Source organism: Anastrepha obliqua, chromosome 3 (assembly GCF_027943255.1).
Source record: "Anastrepha obliqua isolate idAnaObli1 chromosome 3, idAnaObli1_1.0, whole genome shotgun sequence".
Taxonomy (NCBI): domain Eukaryota; kingdom Metazoa; phylum Arthropoda; class Insecta; order Diptera; family Tephritidae; genus Anastrepha; species Anastrepha obliqua.
The window spans coordinates 143,494,873-143,519,690 of NC_072894.1; the positions used below are offsets into that span (position 1 = coordinate 143,494,873).

General features: G+C 36.7%; 2 protein-coding genes across 9 annotated transcripts in view; one reads left to right on the forward strand and one right to left on the reverse strand.

Moving 5' to 3' along the window:
• LOC129240267 (IQ and AAA domain-containing protein 1-like) overlaps positions 1–24,818 on the forward strand; it is a 157,893-nt gene that overhangs the window by 84,445 nt on the left and 48,630 nt on the right. Inside the window, exons 9-10 of one of the 7 annotated variants that reach the window (XR_008582055.1) lie at positions 14,732–14,872; positions 14,935–15,453. The exons of 1 other annotated variant lie outside the window; for it this stretch is intronic. The gene's annotated coding sequence lies outside the window, so the exon portion shown is untranslated. Of the gene's footprint in view, positions 1–14,663; positions 14,873–14,934; positions 15,454–18,122; positions 18,631–18,744; positions 18,945–24,818 lie in introns of those variants that run through there. 5 more of the 7 variants (XR_008582054.1, XR_008582057.1, XM_054875955.1 and 2 more) reach the window with 5 other exon arrangements.
• Positions 19,546–24,818, reverse strand: part of LOC129240268 (transcription factor AP-2-epsilon) — a 116,641-nt gene continuing 111,368 nt past the window's right edge. For both annotated transcript variants that reach the window (XM_054875962.1, XM_054875961.1), the window contains exons 7-8: positions 19,766–19,933; positions 19,546–19,701 (exon numbers count right to left, since the gene is read on the reverse strand). In XM_054875962.1, the coding sequence (XP_054731937.1) occupies positions 19,591–19,701; positions 19,766–19,933 (279 nt within the window). In that variant the 3' untranslated portion in view covers positions 19,546–19,590. The remainder of the gene's footprint in view (positions 19,702–19,765; positions 19,934–24,818) is intronic.

A 24,818-nucleotide genomic window follows, 5' to 3' on the forward strand; every position in this document is an offset into this window, starting at 1 on the left:
CACTTATTTTCCTTACAGCCTTTATTTTTTTACACAAGATTTTGTCCTTTATTATGAAGGATTATGTATGTATGCCCTTGCTGCGACAAGGATGACTATTTTTTTTGGTCCGCTCACTGGAGCATCAATGTATATGATATTCCTGGCAGGATCGCCAGTTAAAGACTTGGAAGATAGTTAAAGACTTGCGTGTCTTTGGAAAAATATAAAAATTTATTTTTATGAACTTAATTTTAGGGTAGTTCTTAACACTATCTTAATACTGAACTGACTGCCAACATGTTTGACAGTCGTATTTATACTTATACCTCATCTTACTGTTTTAGGTACAGTACTGGTACAGGGTGGGCCATATAGCGTTTGCTTTTTGAACCACCTATTTTTTTGAGAATGGTAACACAAATGAAATGTCAAATGTGTTCATAATTTACTTAAAGGTTTGACATTTACGTAATGGGACGCTATACTCTTGAACAAAATTGGGAAATATTGAAAACCTATTTCCAAAGTGGTGAGTCTTCTTCTTCTTCCGCGGTTGCAGTAAATGGCGAGCGTTACCGTGACATGCTCAACGAGTTTTTGTTTCCAAAAATTGAATAGGATGACATGGACGACATTTGGTTTCAACACGACGGTGCAACTTGTCACACTGCCAAAGTTACACTCGAACTTTTGGCTACCGTTTGTGAATTCCGATATCAATTGGCCGCCTCGGAGCTGTGATTTAAGCGCGTTGGACTATTTTTTGTGGGGAGCCGTTAAGGAAAAATGCTATGCCAACCATCTAGAGACGATTGATGCTTTAAAACACGAAATCGAAGTTGTCATTCATGAAATTGGAGCCCAAACAATCGAAAATGTGCTTAAACATTGGGTTGATCGAATGGCCTACTGTAAAGCCCGTCGTAGCAGTCATTTGAACGATATTATTTTTCATTCATAAATGAAAATGTTCAATGTTCAAAATAAAAAAAAAGTTTGAAAAAATATTGATTAGTTTTTTTTTATAGCCGATTCAAAAAGCAAATTTTACATGGCCCACCCTATATATTAGTTTCTTTTTTGCTGTTTAGGAAAAACATGTTTATCTCTTGTTTTTCTTAAAATATGTTTATTTTTTGTTATTCTTAAAATACATATGTTTATCTTTTGTTTTTTTTTTAAATATGTTTATCTTTTGGTATTCTTAAAATATGTTTGGATTTGTTCAACCCTGCACGATTATACGTAGAATTTACTTAACTATTTGTATTTAATATATTATTTGTGAATGAAATCATTCCTAACTCACTTAGTACTTGCCAATAAAATAAACTCGTTTGAGATGCAGCAATAAAATCTCTCGGAGTGTGTTTAAATGACTTTCTGCTTACCGCTGTTATATTAAGTTTGGCTTGGTGGTGGACTTCGAAATCCCCGAAGTATTTCACAGATTGAACATCCGAGCGGAGGACATGCATACACAACGATTCTTATGGTAAAACAAAGCCAGCAATAGGTCCTTGTGTACGTCATGCGCGCAATGACCTTCGGCATAAGTTGTGCGCAACGTATTGTCACACTACATGCATAAGACGAACCATACCGCCAGCAGTACCCTCAAGAAGATAAGAAGCCATCCAAAAGGCTCATTATGCTTTTCCATCACGTAACATAATAACGGAATTTCAAACCCGGGAACCGCTTACAAGTTATCTATGATAACACTACTCTACATTAAAGAATTATTTTCTTCTTCTTATTCTTTTATTATAGGTTTTCACCTGTTTTTCTACACACAATTACATAGTTATAAATTAAAAAGTATTATTAAAATTCAAAATGACGAAATGTTATTGTCATTCCGCTGATGTCGAAATCCAGCTTTCGTGCCATCTAGCTCTAGAAACGTGATCATTCCAAGCTTGTCTTCTTGTTCTTATAAACTTCACTACGTCATTTACGCCAGTTTCGTCACGAATGACCTCGTTTCTAATGCAGTCAAGACGTGTTTTTCCTACGATGGATCGTAAAACTTACATTTCAGCTGTACGCAGTAGCTATTTTGTTTTTGCGTTTTCAGCTCGTGCTTCGGCTCCATAGGTCAGGATTGGTCTTACTACAGTCTTGTATATACGCGTCTTGCTTTCAGTGGTCATATATTTGTTCCACCATACAAAATCCCTAATGCAACCTGCAATACTTGCGCCCTGCATACATTTCTCTCTGACTTCCTTAATAATGTCGCGGTCACTAGATATTTATATCCCCAGGTATTTAAATTTCATAACTTGCTCTATTATCGTCCTTTCTATTTCAAGTTGGCATCTGATCGCATTCTTGGCAACTATTGTACTAAACTTTTTTGTTTTTTTCTCTGGAGACCTCAATATTAAACTGTTTGGTTGTAACTACAAACTTATGTAGTAATCTTTGCAAATTGTCTTCAGAGTCCGCAATTAATATGGCATCATCTGCATTACATAAAATTGGTATGCTCATGTTATTAAGACGATACCCATCTAATGACTTGACTTCTTTTATTATTTGGTCCATTATTGTATTGAAGAGTATTGGATGGAACTTCGTTGATATATAATATTTTCCATCTATTCTTATTTTGTTTTGCAATCACAGTTCAGGTTATTAATGAAGAATTTAAAGAATTATCTGAGCAATAAATACATACAAGCGGTCAGCGGTATACCATATCATACGAGGTTTGTTCAAGAAGTAAGGTGAATTTTCAAATTTCGGTGGCTACGTAAATTCGACTTTCGGTTAGTTTTTTTTATGTTGGTACTCTCGGCGGCCGCTGCAGCCGAATGGGTTGGTGCGTAATAACCATTCGGAGTTCACAGAGAGAACGTTGGTTCGAGTCTCGGTGAAACACCAAAATTAAGAAAAACATTTTTCTAATAGCGGTCGCCCTTCGGCAGGCAATGGCAAACCTCCGAGTGTATTTCTGCTCCTCATGAAAATATCTGCCGTTCGGAGTCAGCTACAAACTGTAGTCCCCCCATTTGTGGAACAACATTAAGACGCACACCACAAATAGGAGGAGGAGCTCGACCAAACACCCAAAAAGGGTGTACGCGTCAATTATATATACTGGGCCCGCCATCTATCGTTACGGATTTGAACTAGGTATTATGTGAAGAATGGTAACACTTAGCTGTCATCTGATTTGACAGAAAATTAGTTTTATTCTTCCGCTGAACGGTTGTGTATACGCTCAAAGAACGCTGGGAAATATTGCGACATTACTTTGAAAATCATGGTAATTTTGCAGAATGTGTACGAAAATTACGTACGACAATGGGAAGAAGAAAAGCACTGAATGAAGCGTATGTGCGTTACTTTGCGAAAAAAGTAAGAGAAACTGGGTTGCTTATTGACAAACCAACGCGTGACCGACCAAAAACCGTGCGTACACCCGAAAATATTGCTGCTGTGGCCGAGAGTGTTCGTGAATCACCAGGAACATCAGTTCACCGTCGTTCTCAACAATTGGACATTTCGGAGACATCATTGAGACGAATTTTGCGTAAAGACCTTGGTATGACGCCGTACAAAGTCCAATTGGTTTGGCAGCTGATGCAGTTGTGTTCCATCATTCACCGGAAGGATTGTACTTCAAAATAAAAAATACAATTTGGTAAAATATTGAGTAGTTTCTTTTTTATAGCATTTTTAATTCCGTAAAGTTATACTATATGGCGGACCCTTTATATATGTATATATATACATACAAGCTAAGCTAAAGGTCGCATAGACCTTTTCGTCTCTAGCGATACCAGATGGAGACCGACCTCTATGAATACCGAAAGTAGACATCATGCAGGATGTCAGCGCTGTTGGCTAATCTAAGCAGCGCTGGGAGATCCGCTTTTGAGACGTCCTCCAGACCCTCAAACAATGGGGCTCCCAGGCATTTTAAACGCGTTTTTAATAATGCCGGCAAACGCATGGAAGGTGTTCTAAAATTTTCTTAACATCCTCTCTGCATTTCCTGCATTTCCTGCATTTGTCCGTGTTAGCAGTCCCTATCTTGTACGCATGTGCAGCCAATAGATTATGACCTGTAAGCATACCTATGATAGTTCTGCAGTCCTTTCGCGAGAGCGTAAGTACGAATTGAGTCAGTTTTTTTCGTTAGTTCTACACATGACTTTTGCTGTTTTGCATGTGGTCAGATTAGTCCACCTAGGTTCCACTCGCATTTTCATGTAGTCCAACAGCACTTTTTGCTATCTCATCTACTATTTCGTTCCCCATAATGCCTTTGTGACCAGGTACCCAATAGATATGCAGCCTACTGTTTGCGGCTAGCCTTTCTATGGCCTCGCTGCTCCGTCGAACATTTTTGGAGTTAATACAATATGAGCTTATTGCTTTTATTGCTGCTTGACTGTCCACGGATATATTAATTGTTGAGTTCTTTCTTGTTCTAGTGTAGGCTAGCTCCGCCGCTTTCCCCACAGCAAAAAGTTCCGCTTGGAAAATACTGCTGTGGTCTGGCAGCTTGATAGCCTGCATTATCCCTAGTTTTGAGCAGTAAATACCCGCTCCCACTCCATCTGAAGTTTTAGAGCCGTCTGTATAAATGTAAAAAGTTCTATGGACAGACTTCATGCCTTCTTTCCCAACTAAAGTACGGAGTCATGTAGTCTGTGCACGTTCACCATATTGTAGATACACAACCAAAGGTTACCCGGGTCCACGTTTTGACCTATATCTCGAGACCCCAGTCACGTAGCGGCATGAAAAATACTCTGTACTAAGGCATTCACCAACAGCTTCAATTTGATATCCATATTGTACAAACACATTCTAGGCTCCACGTTTTGGTCTCTATCTCGAGACCCTAGTCACGGAGCGGCATGAAAAATACTCTGAACTAAAGCATTCACTAATAGCTTCCATTTGATACCCATATTGTACATACACGTCCGAAGGTTACCCGGGTCCACGTTTTGATCTATATCTCGAGACCCTATCTACCAATAGGTATTCAAACTATACGGAAATCATCTTCAATACCTACTTAACAATGTGTGTAAGTTTGGTTTAATTCGGTTCAAAGACACGGCGGGTCCACGTTTTGGCATATATTTCCAGACCCTAGTCATCAATAGGTATGAAAATTACCCCGTATTAAAGCACTTATCAACAGCTTTCATTTGATATCCATATTGTACAAACACATTCTAGGGTCCACGTTTTGGTCTCTATCTCGAGACCCTAGTCACGGAGCGGATGGAAATACTCTGAACTAAAGCATTCACCAACAGCTTCCATTTGATACCCATATTGTACATACACATCCGAAGGTTACCCGGGTCCACGTTTTGACCTATGTCTCGAGACCCCAGTCACGGAGCGGCATGAAAAATACTCTGTACTAAAGCATTCACCAACAGCTTCCATTTGATACCCATATTGTACATACACATCCGAAGGTTACCCGGGTCCACGTTTTGACCTATATCTCGAGCCCTATCCACCAATAGGTATCCAAACTATACGGAAACCATCTTCAATACCTTCTTAACAATGTGTGGAAGTTTGGTTTAATTCGGTGTAGACACGGCCGGTTAGCGAACACACACAAAAAGTTGACTTTATTTTGTATATAAGATTTTTTTCAGTTTGTGTCCGAAAAATCGAAATATCTTACGGAACCCTATTTTTTTCCAAAATAAAATGTAATCCATGTTACTCGTGGATAATGTAGTTTTCGAATGGTGAAAGAATTTTTAAAATCGGTCCAGTAGTTTTTGAGCCTATTCGTTACAAACAAACAAACAAACAAACAAAGTTTTCCTCTTTATAATATTAGTATAGATATATACTCTCGTCTAGAAGATATGTATGTTCACGGTTTTAGCATGTTTAGTTTGTTTGTGAGACGCATAAATAAGACAAGTGTTTTGCGTGTTCAGTGATTTTCTGCTATCGACTCTTGGCTCTCATGGACTCTTCCATTCGGACGATTGGGCTTTTTTTCGATTTCATGACCATATACCCATGATTTGTCACCAGTTATGACCCTTTAAAGCAAATATGGATCATCGTTGACGTCCTTCAACAATTCCTGAGCAATGCTCATGTGATGTTATTTTTGGTCAAAATTCAGCAATGTGGGACAAACTTCGCTGAAATCCAATCGAAAGTCGAATTTGAAAATTCACCTTACTTAAAAAAAAACCTCGCATGACTTCTAATTTTTTACGTACGATTGATAAAATGTGGGTAGATTGTTTTATTGCAAACTAAAATATCGTATACATTACTGTTGGTTTATTTTAGCCGCAATGAACCGATGGTGTTGGTTTATTCGCAGTAACTTAACTACTAGTTTACATAAAAGCGCGGAGAAGCCACGCAGGGTTGAATACAGATTGATGAAAGAAGCATTGCCAGATGTACATGAGCTTACAATTATAATTTTAACACTTCTTCTTAAGCTAATATGTACGTGAACTAAAAATACATTTCAATTCGAATCAAGTAGTCTGCAATGCTTTTGTTTACATAACTTTTTAGGTACATTTTAATTTAAACCAAGTAATTTTACGAAGCAACAATGCTTTTGTTTACATAAGTTCTTAGTTAATACATCTGCAACATTTTTATTTGTGGAAACATATTTTAATTCAATTTCGTTATTTGCAACTTTTTCTCTTATAAAATGATACTTAATGTCTATGTGCTTTGTACGTTTATGGTGAACAGGATTTGTAGAAATATGCTGTGCACTTATGTTGTCGCCATAGATGACCATTGGCTCTTCTTGTGACCATCTTATTTCAGCTAACAATCTGCGTAGGTACACCGCTTCTTTTGCGGCTACGGAGAGGGCAACGTATTCTGCTTCTGTGCTGCTCAATGCAACAACACTTTGCTTTGCTGAAGACCAGGAAAACGCGCTGCCTCCAAGAAAGAAAGCGTAGCCAGAGTAGGATTTTCTATCCAGCTGATCATTTGCCCAATCGGCGTCTGCGAAACCTCGCGCTGGTTCGCCTGTTTTGCAATAAACGATGTTCAGATTTATAGTACCGGATAGGTATCGTAAGATGTGTTTCGCTGCAGCCTCGTGCTCAGCGTGTGGATTTGTGTTGCGCTGCGACAATTTGCTAACTGCGTGCAAAATGTCAGGTCGACTCAAAATTGCTAAATAGATGAGAGAACCAATTAATGATTGATATTGCGTAACATTTACCTTAACACAGCTATCATCATTACAACCAACATGGAAACCGGGATCGAGCGGTGTTGCAACAGCTCGACAGTTTTGCATGCCATATGTGTCTAAAAGGTTTCTGATATACGTTTTCTGGCATAGTGACACAGAACCTCGTTTGCTGTCTCGTTGTATTTCTAACCCAAGGAAATACGAGATAGGACCGCCATCGTGCATTTCAAATTTGGATGATATCTTCTTCTTAATCGCGCTGATTTCGTTTTCGCTTGGTGAGATGATTATCAAATCGTCGACGTAAACTGCGATGTAGCTGCTTTGCTGCTGACTGAACTTAACGTATAGACACGCCTCGAGTTTGCACCTTTTGAAGCCTATGCTTTGCAAAACTTCATCTAGAGTGCTGTTCCACGCGCGGCCAGATTGCTTAAGCCCATAAATGGCTTTGTTTAGCTTAAGAACCTTATTAGGATGTACCGCACTGACAAAATTTTGTGGTTGCTTCATGTAGACGTCTTCAACTAGTCTGCTGTTCAAATATGCGTTAGAGATGTCAATCTGGTGCATGTATAACTGTTTTTCTGCAGCTATAGCGAACAGCATTCGGATGGTTTCATAGCGTATAACAGGAGAGAATGTTTCCCAGTAGTTTACACCTAATTGTTGCCCGCAACCTTTCGCGACCAATCTAGACTTAAATCTTTCGATTTCACCATCCTTGTTTCTCTTGATTCGAAATACCCATTTCGAACCAATTGCTTTTTCCCCGGCAGGTAGGTCGACTAAATCCCACGTGTCGTTTGCTAGAAGTGCGTTGTACTCCGACTGCATCGACTCTTGCCAATTATTCGAATATTGGCTCTGCAATGCTTCTGCTAATGTTTGTGGTGTCTCTATGTCATCTGCACAGTTTAGATTATTTAGCATATTGTACACCTTTTTGGGTCTCCCTAGTGTACCCTTACGCAATATTTTAGGTCGCCCTGGACCACGTCGACCAACATTGTTTTGATCATCATCGTTCGCGCTAGCAAACTCCTCCCTCTCTTCGTCGGAGTCGCCGTACTCGTTATGTGTCTCAACACTCAGCTCATCATCGGGTGTATCTTGAATGGATGTTGTTTGCTCTTCTGAAGGCGTTTGTGACTCAAGACGAATAATGTTTGTCACGAAATCATCATTTCTGTCTAATATGTTGCATTTTTTAGTAGTTGTATTTTCGAACTCACCTTCAACAAATTTGACATCCCTGCGCTCTATCACTAGACGTTTTTCTCGATCGTACAAGCGATAAGCTTTTGCTGCAATGGAGTAGCCTACGAAAATATACTCCTTTCCCTTAGCATTGAATTTGCCCGTTCTGTTTTTGTCTAGGGCAAACACACGTGAACCAAAAACTCGAAGATGCTTCACCGACGCTTTGCGACCCTTCCACATTTCGAAAGGTGTGCACTGATTTAATACCTTTGTTGGACACCTGTTGCGTATATATGCGGCTGTAAGCACGGCTTCAGCCCATAAAAACTCTTCCAGTTTAGCATGAATTAGTAAACTTTTAGCCATTTCTACTATGGTTCGATTTGCGCGTTCAGCAACACCGTTTTGCTGAGGTGTGTACGGAACAGTATTTTGTTTCTTTATTCCACAATTGTTCAAAAAAATTTTAAAGTTATTGTTCATATATTCGGTGCCATTATCACTACGCAAACATTTTATTTTTTGGCCCGTTTGCAGTTCAACATAGCTTTTGAAAAGTTTAAATTTTTCGAACACTTCACTCTTGGCACGCATAAAATAAACGTAAATTTTTCGTGAATAGTCATCAATAAATGTGACGAAATAGCGATTTCCGCCTATTGATTTTACATTCATTGGTCCACAAACATCACTATGCACAAGTTCAAGTACACTTTTTGTTACACGCTTTCCTATGGTAGGAAATGGTAACGCACAGATTTTTGCCTGATTGCACGTGTCACAGTTAATATCCACAGGCACACTCTCTATGTCCATACCTTGTACAAGTTGTTTTTTACTTAATAGTTTTAAACTTTGAAAATTTAAGTGGCCAAAACGAGTATGCCATTTTTTTACGTTTGTTAAATCACTTAACATGTGAACCGCACTATTTTCTAAGTGATTTGTATACAAATACAAATTTCGTTCCTGCGCTGCCCGTAACACTATTTTGCCGTATTTGTTTTTTATTTGCGCTTCTTTATCACTAAATGTAATAAAATTTTCTTTTTGTGCTGCTTTACTGACCGACACGAAATTCATTTGCAGCGAAGGCACATACAAAACGTCATGCATTTCGACTTTTGCATTATTTGTCTTTAATATAACCGTACCTATACCGGGTGATTCGACATATTTATCAGCTGCCAATTTAACTGAAGTATATTTTTCACTAAATGATGCGAATAAGTCTTTGTTACAACACATATGCATCGTTGCGCCACTATCGATACACCAGGTATGTTTTCTTATTTTCGCGACACTCACATGCATCAAACAATTTGACTGTTCTATTTTTCTGGAATGTTCAACTTGCGCTGTCGCTTTCTTGCGACACTCACTTGCGCGATGCCCTACCCTGTTACAATAAAAACACTTGCCCCTGAATTGTTGCTTACTGTTCCGTTTTTCACATTCGTTATAAGAACCGTTTGCTTTTCGAAGCCTGCTTTGCTGCGTTGGCGTTTGCGTTTGCGCTGGCGTGGGCGCTGGCGTATGTGCATATACCGAAGCGACCGAACTTTCGCGTTCATACATGTCTGCCTTTCGCACCCCTTCTTCTAGCAATTTAAATTTTACCGTTTCGAATAGCGGCAAACTATCGCGTGTTTCAATAGCAACAACAAAATTTTCAAAGGAATTTGGTAGGCTTGACAAAAGCATAATTACTTTGAGTTCATCACTTATTTTAATATCCAACTCAGCCAATTTGTCTACTATATCGACAAATGTTTTGACGTACTGTGTTACGTCATCTCCTTCCTGCATCCTTACCCGTAGGAGCTTTTGGTAAAGCTGTACTTTTCGCACTGGTCTCGTTGGCAAATGGACCTCACGCAATTTTTTCCATGCGTCGGCTGCAGTTGTACACGCTTTTATGTGCATCAACTGCGTCGGTTTTATGTTTAATATAAGGCACGCTAACGCCTTTTGGACTGCCGTGTCCCACTTCGCGGATTCTGCATCATTTGCTGCCACAGGCTTTGCCTCGGTGATCACTTGCCACAAATCAGCCGTTATCAGCACACTGCGCATGGTCATGCACCACACGTCGTAATTGTCTTCACCAAGCTTCTCAATTTGGTGGACGACACTCATTTTGCTTTGCAAAATTTACAAAAATATATGTAGCACAAATTAAGTTTTAGTCACTTTTAATTTTTTCAAACTTTTAATTTTTTAGTCACTTCGAATTTTTTCACACGGACGTTTTCTAGTCCCCAAGCAATTATTAACACCGATCGCGATGGACTGGGCCCATAACCATTTGTTGGTTTATTTTAGTCGCAATGAACCGATGGTGTTGGTTTATTCGCAGTAACTTAACTACTAGTTTACATAAAAGCGCGGAGAAGCCACGCAGGGTTGAATACAGATTGATGAAAGAAGCATTGCCATATGTACATGAGCTTACAATTATAATTTTAACAATTACTCATAATTTAATTTATTTTATTATACTTGGGCTCAGTTTACGCCATTTTCTGACTTCATCAAACAGTTTTATTTAGCTTATTTTGCCTACAGTGCGCTGTTTTAGCGTACTATACAAATTTGAATAGTTGGGTCATATGGGGAAATGCCACGGTGTGAAATGAACCAACGAATAGTGCCGTTGATTGCTATTGTTGCCAAACACAATGAAAGGGTTTTTATGAAAAATCGAAAATGGTTATCTCATATACCAATGTGAAAGACCTTATAATGCTGGCAAACTCCAAAAATTGAGTTATAGTCGACGAACTGAGAATACGGTTCTATCTTACTATGTTTTTATCATGGGCTTCACCAATCAATTTTTAAATTTTTCGGCCTACTAAAATGTAAAGGTTTACAACATATTTCAATACGAAACTTTGCTATTGAGTTGAGTGATACTTTTTTTGACTATGTGCAATAAATAATTGCGTTTTCGGATAAAAAAATAGCGAATAAATTTATTATAAACATAGTTAAATAAGTTCGCGAATAATATATATAATTTAAAAGAGTTATTTTCAAAGTTTGAGATTATTATATAATAGAATAAACACCAACATAACGTTTCGACGACTCTGCGATCGTTTCAATATGTCCAGGAGAACAGCACACAAAATATTTTTTAAAATCGTTGATACCGTTTGTTGTTGTTTGAAAAGCGAAATAAAATTGAGATTTAATGCATGTACTTCCGAACAGCCACTCACTTAAATGGTTTATACCAATTATGCAAATTTATATTTATATACCTACGTAAATTGTGATAGTAAACTTCGTCTCCTGGATGTATTCCCCGGTTATCCAGTAAGTTGTCATGATGTGAATGTCTGGAAGAACAGCCACATATTTTAAGCGAACATGGCTAGTCAAGTAAATTTAAAATTGTCATTCTACCTACCCGATATCTATCATGACTCCATAGATAGGTAAAATGCTAATCTCAGCTGTCCACAAAGATAATTTAATTACTACATATGATGCATGCGTTCAACTGGAACTCATATGGAACATGCTTTTAGGATTTTAACAGCAAAGTTTAAAATCCTTAATTATATACTTTTTTATATTATAATGTATGTAAGTATTAAAAAAACATGTCAAATATAATACTAGCCTATACAATATTAGAAATACTGAGGATATCCTTTTAAGCCTTGAATAAACTTTTGATGATGGAAGTAATATGTAAACTGCCGTGTAATAGGGCTGATGACCCTATAACGATTCCGTTGGTGTACACATGCGTAATAATTTGACAACGTGATTTGCTTCTTAGAAGTTGTAGTCATTTATACATTTACAGTGTATATACAGACTTGTGTAAAACTGAAAACAGAAGCACAAAACAAAAAATGAGATACAGTTTTTAATACTAAAAATAATAAAAACAAATTTGTCCAGAACATCCGTTTATAGTTTTTCGCGCTCTAATGCCATCAACTGCTAATGACGAACTTGCTCATTTTGTTCTTCGACTTTAGAAATTTCAACATCTCAGTAGCGGAGTTTACCTTACGCCTTTTTATACCAACCACTTCAAATGAATCATCACTCAATTTTAGTGTGTACTTTCTCCGTTTATGGTGTTCCAAGGAAGATTTCATATTCTCTTGAGATGGATTAATTGAATAGCGGATACCAGAAATCTCGTTGAAATCATCAAAGAATACCCACACTTTTCAGTTGAGTCTGCTTAATAGGTTTTTTTTTGATTGATGTGCTTATATGTGATTACCTGAACACTTGCCATTTTCTCATGGTAAAGTAGGGCTTCCCTTTCGGGGTCTCTTCTACACATTTGCCCCAGAGAAAATATTTTGTTTTGCGCCCGGCAGTGAATTGCTGTTCCATGTCTAACCAGATTCTTACAAACAGTTTCAAATATCCTAAAGCAAAATCTTCTTCGCCTGACCTGTTAAATTCATTCACAAAAAATGTAATTAAGTTGAATTTGCACGTTTTTGCGGAACAAGAGTGACTATGCTTGCTCTTACGAATAAGGCCGTGCCATGCTTAAATTTTATTTCATTAACACTGGGCAATTGTTATTGCACCGAACACGAGGAGGGAGATCTGTGATCTTCTGATCAAAATACAACATTTTTTGCATATTCGCTTACCGCGCGGTTAATACTGAATTTTTTGTTATTCACTTTTACTTGTTTTGTGACTAGTATACGGGTATATACAATTAGTGTCGCCATAAGGAAAGAAAAGCAATGCTGAAACTAAACTATAGCAAAACTCGATAAACATAGTAAAAACATTTCGTTTTCGCTGAACAAATGTCCGCTTGCATAACCACAGCCTAATTTACTTTCAAAAATCATGGTTTACAAATACGTCACAATTTTATCTTACCGAATAAGTCCTATACGACCGCTGTTTACATATGTACCAGGATTCGTTCTGAAATCAATTAGGAGCCTTGGATCAACAAAATGATAACAATGCTTAGAATAAAATCCATCGGGGACTTCAAAGTATATTTGTGATTTTTTGTGTATTAATTTGAATTCCCCTACTAAATAGTAGTTTCTGTGTCAACCAATTTGCCACCATTTTTATACTTGTCAGTTCGTGAAAGAGTCCAAATTTATGTTATTATTGCCATTTTCAGCATTAAAATCAGCGATGCACAGTTTAATGCCACGGTATGAAAGGGATCTGATATTGAATCCAATAGTTTAAAGTTCGATTTGCTTGTAATGATAGAATTAGGCTAACTCCGTTTATTATGAGTGAGGCATTGCCAAGGAATAGAAAACGGTAACGATGCGACGGTTACGTATCAGCACTGTTGTGTTAATGTATTCCACCTAAGTCTAGGTTTTAGTTTGATATTTTTCTTTGAACTTGTTGTTTCTGAGAGTCCTCACATTTGATTCTAATCTATAAATAAGTTACAGCCGAAGCGTTTGTTAGCAACTCTTTGAAACTTTGTTTTTTACCCTCAAGTATTAATAACCTGTACTAAAACCTCACAATCAGTGAAGAATCAATAGAAGATACTTGACCAAAGGCCAGAAGGTTTTGAGCTACATGACTTTTGACTAAGTGACGACCAATAATTTCCTCTCTTGCTGTTTCATTCATTCCATTTTTGATATTAAACTACAAATTCGTTTGAAAACATTAATATATTTATTTGTTTGTAAAATGTAATTGAAGATAATTTATATCTAAAAATTCCTATATAGATCACTATGATAAATATGCAATAATTTGAAATATAGCATGCTAGGCCAGTGTTCCAACTGTGATTTCTTATTATAAGATACATTAAGTACGATATATTCCATATTTACTACTTATCAAACTATTTGAAAATTTGTAATTTAGAATTTAGCTATGCATTCACATGGACATATAGTATTTATGATACTTATAATTTAAAGAATTTTCGCTAATGAGCATAAATAAAAACTGCATATTATATAATATGTATGTACGTACTTACACTAGAAACCGCATGTACAACTTATAAATATTATACAATACTATGTGTAAGAGCGCATGCACATGAGAATTTATGAATGTAGTTAAGAAAATATATAATATATATGTATACAAACATACATATTTGCACATAAAACGTGTGCTTGCTTTTACATATAATACATATGTTCACACGTTAGATTGATTGTTCAATATACAAATTTAGAAGTCTGAAGTTCCATATCTCAATTGCGTTCTCATCATCATATGCATATACCTATACAATATATAATATAATATAATATATTTTCACAAACTTTGCTAGAACCCACTATGAATATGAAAGTTACAATTTATTTTTTACTCATTGAGAACAAAATGACTATTCATCAGCAAAATGGGCTTTACTGATTTCCAGTTTCTGCAGTTTTCGTAATACATAGTTCCCCTATTCGAATTCAGATAACCGCAAAGAATTAAAAGGAGAATTTGTATGCCAAGTGGGTTTTCTTTTCTCTGTACAAAACACTTCTGGTAAGATGATTGTTCATTATTCAGAACTTACAATTAATAAAGCAACTTGCAACTTTTTTCAGATATGGTTCATCTCCAAAGATCCAAGCAACAGATCAAAGAACGCAATCATTTTAAACCTTTCCTTGTATCACTTACTGATGCTGTTCCTGGTATCATATAAACCGTTTTTATGCATCAAAACCACACGAACATTTAAATTTACATTAAAAGTGCTACCCTACTTGTGGGCTGGGATATTTGTGCCGCTTTTGGTTGAATTTGAGATATTAGTTTACTTCTTTATCGCTTTCTGAAATTTTATGAGAAATCAATTCAAGCTGAAAAATCCCTTCAGACCATTTGACAGATAAAATTTAAGTAGTGTTATGCGATAGTAAAGTATTTATTTAAAAAAAAATTGTATTAATGCTACCAAACTCTAGTTTGAAGAGGAGTAAATTTATGTATTGTAATTGCAAATGTCCGAATTAGATGGCATCTTATTCGTCGATTACAAAGAAGAGGGTGTTAAAACCATGTAGAACACTACGCTGTTCGTTAAGAGAAACTAAAAAATGTCATTAAAGAAATAATAAGCTTATAATTCCTTCAAGGTTTTTTTTTTTGTTTTTTGTGCACGCCAATATACCGGTTTACTATTATATAATCATGTTGCGGCTGCCCCGTTAGATAATCATTTCTTTGAAAAAAGAAAAAGAACTCCGAAGAACCAAATTTGGAGTCCTAAAATATTTTTTTGGAATAAATAACTTATTGAAATAGCTGAAAAGATAATAGGTGTGTATTTAGGTAAGAAGAAAATTATATTGAACAGGAAAGGTTATTTCAAATCTTCCGTGAACTGTTTGACCTCCCCTCGTAACAGAGGTAGAAAAAACAATATTTCTTCGAGATAAAATCAAACTTATCAGCAAGAAATAAAAATGAAAATTAATCACTGTTGATAAAAACAATACAAGTGTATTTCAAAAAGTGTATATCAAAAAAGTAAACACGTGGTAGGTAATCCTGAAAAAGCTGCAAATTCTTGTTACGCCAGAGACTGAATTGTGATTCAATTTTACTTCATATTTAATCTGGGCATATGCGCATATTAGGAGTGAAAAAAGAAAATAAGTGAAGAGGGAACAGTTGTTCACGTTAGGTACGAACTGCATACATAATGAAATGAATTATTTGGTTGAAATCAATAATTTCCAGTAGGCTTAGTTATATGATAATATGTATTAAAAATGGTATCGATGAAAAATATTTTAATTCTCAACCCGGTAATTTTGCACCCATTTTGGAGCTTGGGACAGTATAATTTCTGTACACCTTTCTAAAAACAGCTGAAATCCATTGTATTTGTTTTAATTGGACTCCTCTTTTTATAATAACCTCACAATTTCATGTACATCAACATGACAGCTGTTTTAAAATTTACACAAATAGTCTTTAGGTGAAATTTGTCATATAACAATACGTAGCATTCGACACCTGAATGACACCTCATTTCATCATTGCTACAAAGGATTACCGATAAAACCAATAAAGAAGGTTAGCGCTATATTGGACTTATGATTTTATGGGAATGGGGAATCTCTTGCAAATCTATAGAATGACATAAAAGAGAAACCCATTTGTTGCTTTACAATGTTTCAAACAACATTCATAAAAATAACAGGCTCTTTACCACGTTTGAACTTACACAGAAGTTAACTTAGGATAGGAATTCAGAATAGGAATCAGTATACTTTGATTGGGACAGTGAACAAATAAAACATGTTTGCCTAATTTAAAAGATTACAGCGCCCAGTTTAATTCAGGAACTTCCACCACGACAAAAAGTATTACTTGGCGAAAGAAAATTGCCGGCAGATTCATTTTTAAATAAAACAAAAGTAGATGTTTACATCTAAGATCAGTTATTTGCAAATTACTGCTTCAAAAGAAAAGCTACCGATTGCTGGAATGCAACTAATAGGTCTGTCACAATGCGTCCGTTGCGGCAACGCATTTGACTGACGTGACGTCTAAAACGACCGTGGTGCCACAATGAAAGTATTGCCGCATATAAACAGATGTTCTTATCGTGAAAGTGTGTGTGTAAGCAGGTTTTTGTTGGAATGAAATAAATTTTAAAGTTAATGCTTATTAGGGTGTCCGTTATTTACCAATTTAATTATTTTTTTTGCGACGCCCCCTAAACTTTTATTGTAGTTTTCCGTCTAAGAAAAATTATCAGATCAAAATCAGCTCTTAATATTCAGAATAAACCTTGCCCCAAACACGATATATTTCCCATATAAATTACATGGGATTTTTCTACTTTTTGGAATAAACTTTTTTTTTCTCTAGTATGCTAATTTACAGCTATGAAAAACACATATTCTGATGGCAATTTTAACTCTCTACAAAACAGATCTCTTAAAATTTTTCGATAACTTTACTCCTTTAAAAGTTAATCGAAGTTAAAGTTGAACTGTGTGTAAATTTCAGACATTTTCACTTTTGCAGCAAAATTATTATTGTTGTAGTAAACTTCTCACGTTTATATAAAAAAATAATCAATGGACCAGAGCCAAGTAAAAATTATTCAAACATTTGTCCATTGACAGTATCTAATCAACTAATATTTCTGAAAAAATTCATCACTTTTTGTTGTAGAAATTGGTAAATAACGGACACCCTAATGCTTATGGAACGAGGGTTTTGATAAAATGAATGGTTGTTGTTGTAGAAGTTTACTAAACCCTGCCAGGCCTAGAAAATGTGCTGTTTCGACAGGTTGGGTCCAGAGGGAGAGGGGTGCTAGGTGAGTAGGTTTGATGGGGCATGTGAATAGGTGGTTAGTGTTGTGCGGTGTGCCTTCATATGCTGAACATATATTGGGTATGTCGGGGTCGATTCTCGATACATAGGAATTTAACCTACTACAATATCCAGAACGTAATTGTGCCAAGATTACGCGGGACTCTCGAGGAAGCTGGAGTTCTTCGTCTGCAATAGGTGGTGTTTGGACTCCGATAACGATGGTTGATGGTAGTCCTAGACGGTGGGTGCGACTATAACTTCAAGATAGGGACGCACATTCATCATTCATTTTTCAGGACAATTTGGTTAAGCCTAGCATTTTCTCTACTCTTTCAAGCTTGTATCGAAAAGAAAAGAGTGCATTTCAATTAGCTCAATTAATTTGAATTGCATTTATTTTCTGCTATTACTTTGATATTGCAATTACTTGAAATTGTTCTTTTTTAAACAGAAATAGAATGTTGCCAGTTTTTGAGCAATCCGTCATGGCGTACGGCACGTATGTGGCGCTTTCGACTCAAATACATATAATCTATTCTGCTGTCAGTCAAATTCGTTGCCGCAACGGACGCAATAGACCCATTGTGGCAAGCCCATAAAATGTATAAGAGGAGATAATGCGTTCTTGTTGGAGATAATACGTAGAAAATGATTAGATAGAGGAGACGCTTTCTGCCAGCTCACCTGCACAATTAGTATTCGCAACTAAAGTCTCGCTAAAAATTTTGGTTGAAGAAAACGAGTACTGCCATCTAGAGCTAGATGCATATTCTTCATGCAAATCTTGCGAAAATTTCATCAGCGGTGAGAACAAAACTATTACTGCTAAATTTGCAAATACTTAACTCCTATTACTTTTAAATAACTTATGTTTTTATGTTACTTGTAAAATTTTAAACTCTTTAAATATGTGAAAAAAATAACAATAAAACTCGAACTTTCGTCGTGGAGCATTGAATGGGTGAAATATTATTGTACCTGTGGGGATATTATATAATATCTAACTTATGGGCTGGAGAGGATTAAATATTTTTTAAAACAAATTTGTTTAGTATCTATTTTATCCATTTTAGATTTATAACCGGAAAAAAGAAACCACGGATGGAAAAAGTGCGCAATTTGAAGTTAATAGCAGTGAAGTAGTGCCCAATTTTGACTCGGCATTCATTAAACAGCGGATTTTGCTAACTATTATATAGATTCATACGGTGTCGAAATAGACTAAGCAATACTCGTATTTTGTTATTATATATTCAAATTGAGGTTTGAGGATTACATTAAAATAAAACCTATACCATTTTTTATGAGTACCTCGTTTTTCGGCGTTCTATAATCATGTCTTAAAATTGATAGGCAAGTTTTTTTTACAGAATTTCTGCCCGCTGAAAGTCTTGCAGCCAATTTCGATCCAAAATCTGGTAGGATAAATCAAATTGTAGGAAAAAGTCAATCCAATAATAGCAACGTTCTATGCATCACACTACATTTGCTGTTATCTCACATATTTTGTTTCGTTCTTTAATATTGAAAATATGTCGTTGTTACTGAAAACCCCTTCATAATTACATGGCACGAAAAAACACATAGCATTTGAAATTAAAATCGAAAACCTGGAATACTGACGACAAGTCTAATGCAGATACATTCATACACACTCAATCGCATATCCATGTACAAACATACATAAAGCTAATTGCTTACACACATACCTGTTATACGCAAATAAACATAGATATATACATAGATTAAAATTAGGCTTCGAATACAAACTATGTAGGTTATTTATATTTCTCAATGAGGCATATACTTTTTTCTATGCCTAATAAAAACTTATATATTTATATATATAAACTTACATATTTAGCTTCGTTTAAAACGTTTTTTTTTTGTGTTTAATAAAATAAAGCAAGCCCATCCTATCATTTCTTATCACTATCAATTTTATTTTTATCAAGAGAGGAAGATACCATGCCTCCACTGTTTGCAGGGTACAATTTATCTAAATAATTTAGTGATTCGTTAAGAAAGGCCTGAAAATAAGAGAGAAATTTTTTTAGAAGTCTTGCTAAACTATTTTCCAACATTATGACTTACCTGGAGAGCGTGCAGTACGGCCATTATGGCTGGTGACCCAAATCCATGAGTAATTAAAGAGAAGTGCGTAAGGTGGCGCTGCATTGATGGTTCTAGCAAATGTTGTGATCTAGTACCGTAATGGGTTGTGCGGTCTTGGCTGAGTATTTGCATTAGTTCTTTTGTTATCTGTAAGTTATAATGGATTTTTATAGTACACATAATAAATAAGCGAATACTATGTTAAATTCCATGTGAAAACAACATTAAGTGGCCATGTGATATGAAAGCTAAAGGATATTTATTGTAATGCATTGAAAAAACAAAGGCCTTAGATTTTAAATAAGAGTCGATGATTTTATATTTTATTTGTATTTTATTGTATTATAAAAGGTTCCGACAGTTCTGAATTAAACTCTCTCACCACCGCCGTGGTCTCAAAGATTGAATATTTGCATAAAATGTTTACCACCCCACATTCGCTTCCCAGAGGTGCACTGTTGCATGTAATTAAAACAATAATGACATTACGACTCGTGTGATAGGCAGTCATGAATATATAAATTCGCACGGTTAAAATCTATCTTCATAAAGTATCGGGAGTATTTTCAAAAGCTTACTGAACAGAAATATCTTCCTTTTTTATTTCAATAAGTAAAACAAAAACAAATTATCATACATTTATTCATTTTCATACACTTACAAAATCAATGTCAAAAAGTAATTTTTAAAATCTATATACGAGGTGCGTTCAAAAAGTATCGCGAATTATGTGTTTCTTCAAAAATTATTTATTTATTCATTAATATCTATTTTTTCCTTTCAAAGTAGTCCCCATGAGATATTATACACTTGTGCCAACGTTTTTTTCAATCTTCGAAGCACTTGAAAAGATATTTTTTTTATTTTGTTCAGCTCCTCCTTCGATGCCGTCTTTATCTCGTCAATCGTAGCGTAGCGTCGTCCTTTCATGGGCTTCTTCAGTTTTGGGAACAAGAAAAAGTCACAGGGGCCAGATCGGGGAGTACGGTGGCTGTGGCATCATTAGAGTGTTTTTTTTTTGCCAAAAAGTCGTGCACAAGCAACGATGTGTGAGCAGGGGCGTTATCGTGATGCAAGAGCCAGTTTTTGTTCTTCCACAAATCCGGGCGTTTCTGGCGGACTGCTTCGCGCAAATTGTGCATAAATTGTAGGTTTTATTCCTTGTTGACCGTTTTACCCTGTGGCAAGAACTCATGGCAACTCACAACGCCCCTGCAATCGAAGAAAACGGTAAGCAAAACTTTTACATTCGACCGAACTTGGCGCGCTTTTTTCGGTCTTGGTTCGTGCGGCAGCTTCCATTGAGATGATTGAGCTTTGGTTTCCACGTCATAACCATAAACTCACGATTCGTCACCAGTTATGACCCTCTGGAGCAAATTTGGGTTGTCGTGGACAGAGTTCAACATCTCATTAGCAATGCGATGCTGCTTTTGGTCGAAATTGATCAGTTTTGGTACGAACTTTGCGGCAACTCGTCTCATGTTCAAATCATTGAAAAAATGGAATGGCACGAGTCAATCGATATATCTAAGTCCTGAGCAACTTCTCTAAGGGTGATTCGACGATTGGCCAATACCATTTTCTTCACTTCATAAATTTTTTCGTTTGTTGTTAAAGTGTTCGGGCGTCCGGCACGCTTTTCGTCGTTCGCATCTTCTCGGCCTTCTGAGAACATTTTGTACCACCGATAAACATTGCTTTGTACCAAAGTAGCTTCTCCGCATGACACAGTCAACATTCGGAATGCATCCACGCACTTAATCTCATTTTTGATATAGGTTTTTTGATCCATCTTTTCGAATAGGTAAAAATCGAAGAGGAGCCGAAACACGTGCAAGCAAAGCAGCTGTCAACAATTAACTAAACATTCAAAATGACCGAACTCGTCGGCGAGAGTGAGAGACATGAGTACAAACATATCGCCACAAAAAAATTGAAGTTCGAATATACGTAACTTGTGAAAATTCAAAGTTCGCGAAACGTTTTGAACACACCTCGTACATATATGCAGTCAATGTTAATTGCAATCAAAAAACGATTGCACTACTAGCAGTCTTCTACAGTTCTGGAGTCACTCGTATTTCAGTAGGATTGGTTATAGTTTGTTATGTTTACGTTGTCGAATTGAACATTATGTGGAAGCCATTCAGACGTTTAGGCGTTTTACCTGGCTTTCTTGGCAGGCATTATGGTTGTTCTTTTGACCATCCTTGAGTATGTGAGCTAGACGAACTTTGTCACAACCTTATCCCTTTCAACCATGGGTGTCATCTAAATATATAAGGACCTTTAGATAGTCGCATAACCTCTTCAGTAAGTAAAAAAATGCATTAACTTGATTTTCAACATGATCCCTTATGTACGCTAGGTATGTATACCTTTTACTGCAGATTGGTTCATGAGTAAATGATTTTATTTCCGCACGGAGGCTTGTGTCTATAGGCATTTCACCACAAAATTAATTTTGTAGGATGTGCGCGCTTTAATTGTAAATTTGCATTTCTCAATTTTAGAAAATCTAATATTGTTATCAAATACTGCACTTAATTCTATTAACGTGTTATCCACTATTCTTTCACAGAATTAACCCAGCTTTTAAGTAACTTCAATTGTGTCATTCCTTTTTTTAACTTTTAAATAACCTTCAGAGATCTTACAAGCAATCTAGCGCGCGGCCATCAGGTAGTGTGTACTCCAAGTTTAGTACCCAAGCTGACCGGCAGATAGAAAATCCTCTGGACTTTCGTTATTTCATCACCGCGGACCTTGGCCTATGCGTTGTTTTCGTCTGGCAACATTTGAATGGATTAGGTCGAACTATGTAGTTTATCTTGCATGTTTTAAGCAAAGGGTCCCCCTCCATCTTTTCTACTAGAGTTCGCAACATGAAGCTTTAAATAACCTTCCACTCGAAAGGCTGATCATGCAAAAAATTAGGGGATCGTTTGTATTTAAACACAAAATCTTTATCCTATTTAAAAATCCGTTGTATAATGCACCCTACAAAATGTCCAATACATTTTTTAAGAAAACATTTGTCGGTGGCATGAGTCATAATATCTTGAGCATGGAGAAATTTCCACTTAGTTCAAGTTCAGACAGAACCGAACTTTATATTATACATATACTTCTTTCTTCACAGCAATACAACGCGAGCGATCTTGAGCTTTTGCTTCGTAGTTTCGTATTCCCGAATTCTTGGGATCATAGTCCACTGCGTCTATCCATCGGTTCCTCGGTCTGCCTTTGGTCTTTACGCCCATTAGCTTTCCTGTCATACAGGTAACATGACCTAGCCATCTTATGCACTTCGTCTTAACAAAACGCACAGATATTTCGTTGTGAGTGAGATCGTTTTGTTCGAATCGTTCATCGTCTATTTTTAAAGGGCCAAAACATTTTCTTAAAATTTTTCTTTCCATGCCAGCAATCAGCGCGCAGTCAGCAACTTTAAGAGTCCATACCTCACATTCATATGCTAAGATTGGTCGGATGAGGGTCTTGTTCATAGCTATCTTAAGACAAGAGCCGGGACTGGAACAAGTTAAGGTGGACATAATACGTTTTGTTAGCAGCGTTGATGCGATCCCTGACTGCAAAAGTTGAACCACCGCTACATGTGAACATAACTGTGAAATACTTAAAATGCCGCAGTGCTTCAAAAGTATAAGCTCCCACATGTGAAAGCTATTTTAAAAGTGTGTTAGTATTTTGCGGTGTCGAAAATGCAGCTGATCTTTGATGATCTTTTTCGACTCTCGAGGCATCGTCCACAAGGAGTCAGTGCTCCTTCGGTTGAAAAACAGCGTTGCCCGGGTTCGGCCCGACCTCGTCAACACGACAATGCGCCGGCGCACACCGCCTCCCTCTGCACCTCTGCATTGGTCAAGATGGGGGTTCCGGTGCTTCCCCATCCTCCCTACAGCCCAGACCTGTCCCCTCCGGACTTCTTCTTGTTTCCGCGCCTGAAAAGAAAGCTGAAGGGGAGGCGTTTCGACTCCATCGAGGCGATCCAAAAAACTGTGACAACCGAATTGAACGCGATTCCGGCGGATGAATTTAAAAAATGTTTCCTGCAGTGGAAGGACCGCTACCAGCGGTGTATTGACGCTCAAGGGTCCTATTTTGATAGTTGTATATGCCAAAATGTTTAATAAAACTGCTTAAAAAAAATAAGGGTCATTACTTTTCAATTAAACCCTGTAGAGTCTTCACCGCTTGCCTTTCCATTTCGCAGCTTTTTGAGAGCCACGATGATTTCGTTCAATGCTGGTGATGGGATGTTGTTTTCACCTGTAGGTGGTTTGTTTCCGAAATACAGGACTTAAGCTATTAATGGAAGCCTGGTACAATCAAAAAAGTGATGACAAAGCAGAAGGCGTATTGTAAAGACAGCAGCCTAAATTGATGACAGCAGCCGAAAAGATATTCACTCTACAATCTATGCGACAAAGCATTATCCTCCATCAGATAATTTTTTTCAAGACTCTGAGTCCGATATACGTGAAACTCTACGCATTTTCTTAGATAGAGTGATTTTAAAAAACAAACGAGAGTCCCTTGAGAAATGGAAGAAAAAAAGCTCTCGCCCATTTTATAATTGCAGCAGTAAGGTCAAAATCTTTTATATCAAGAGTTCAGATTGGACTAGCTGCATTTTTATTTCATAAGTATGGATCTTGGCGATTAATACATGTATTATCATATCTTGGATTTTGCTCTTCATACACCGAAGCAATATTGTTCGAAGTTTCAGCTATTATGCGCGCACCGTTAAACATTGATGATAACGCATTTTCTCAATTTGTTTTTGACAACGCTGATTTCAATACGCAAACATTACATGGTAACAACACTTTCCATGCCATGGGCGGCATCCATTGTGTAACACCTATAACACCTATAATTCCACGATTAAAACAAATGCCGTCTGCAGTAGTCGTTGGTAGTTTAGGTACCATTGCATTAAAAACATTTGTGAAAAAAAAAACTATACGGGCTTGAAAACCAAAAAGATTCAAGACCTCGG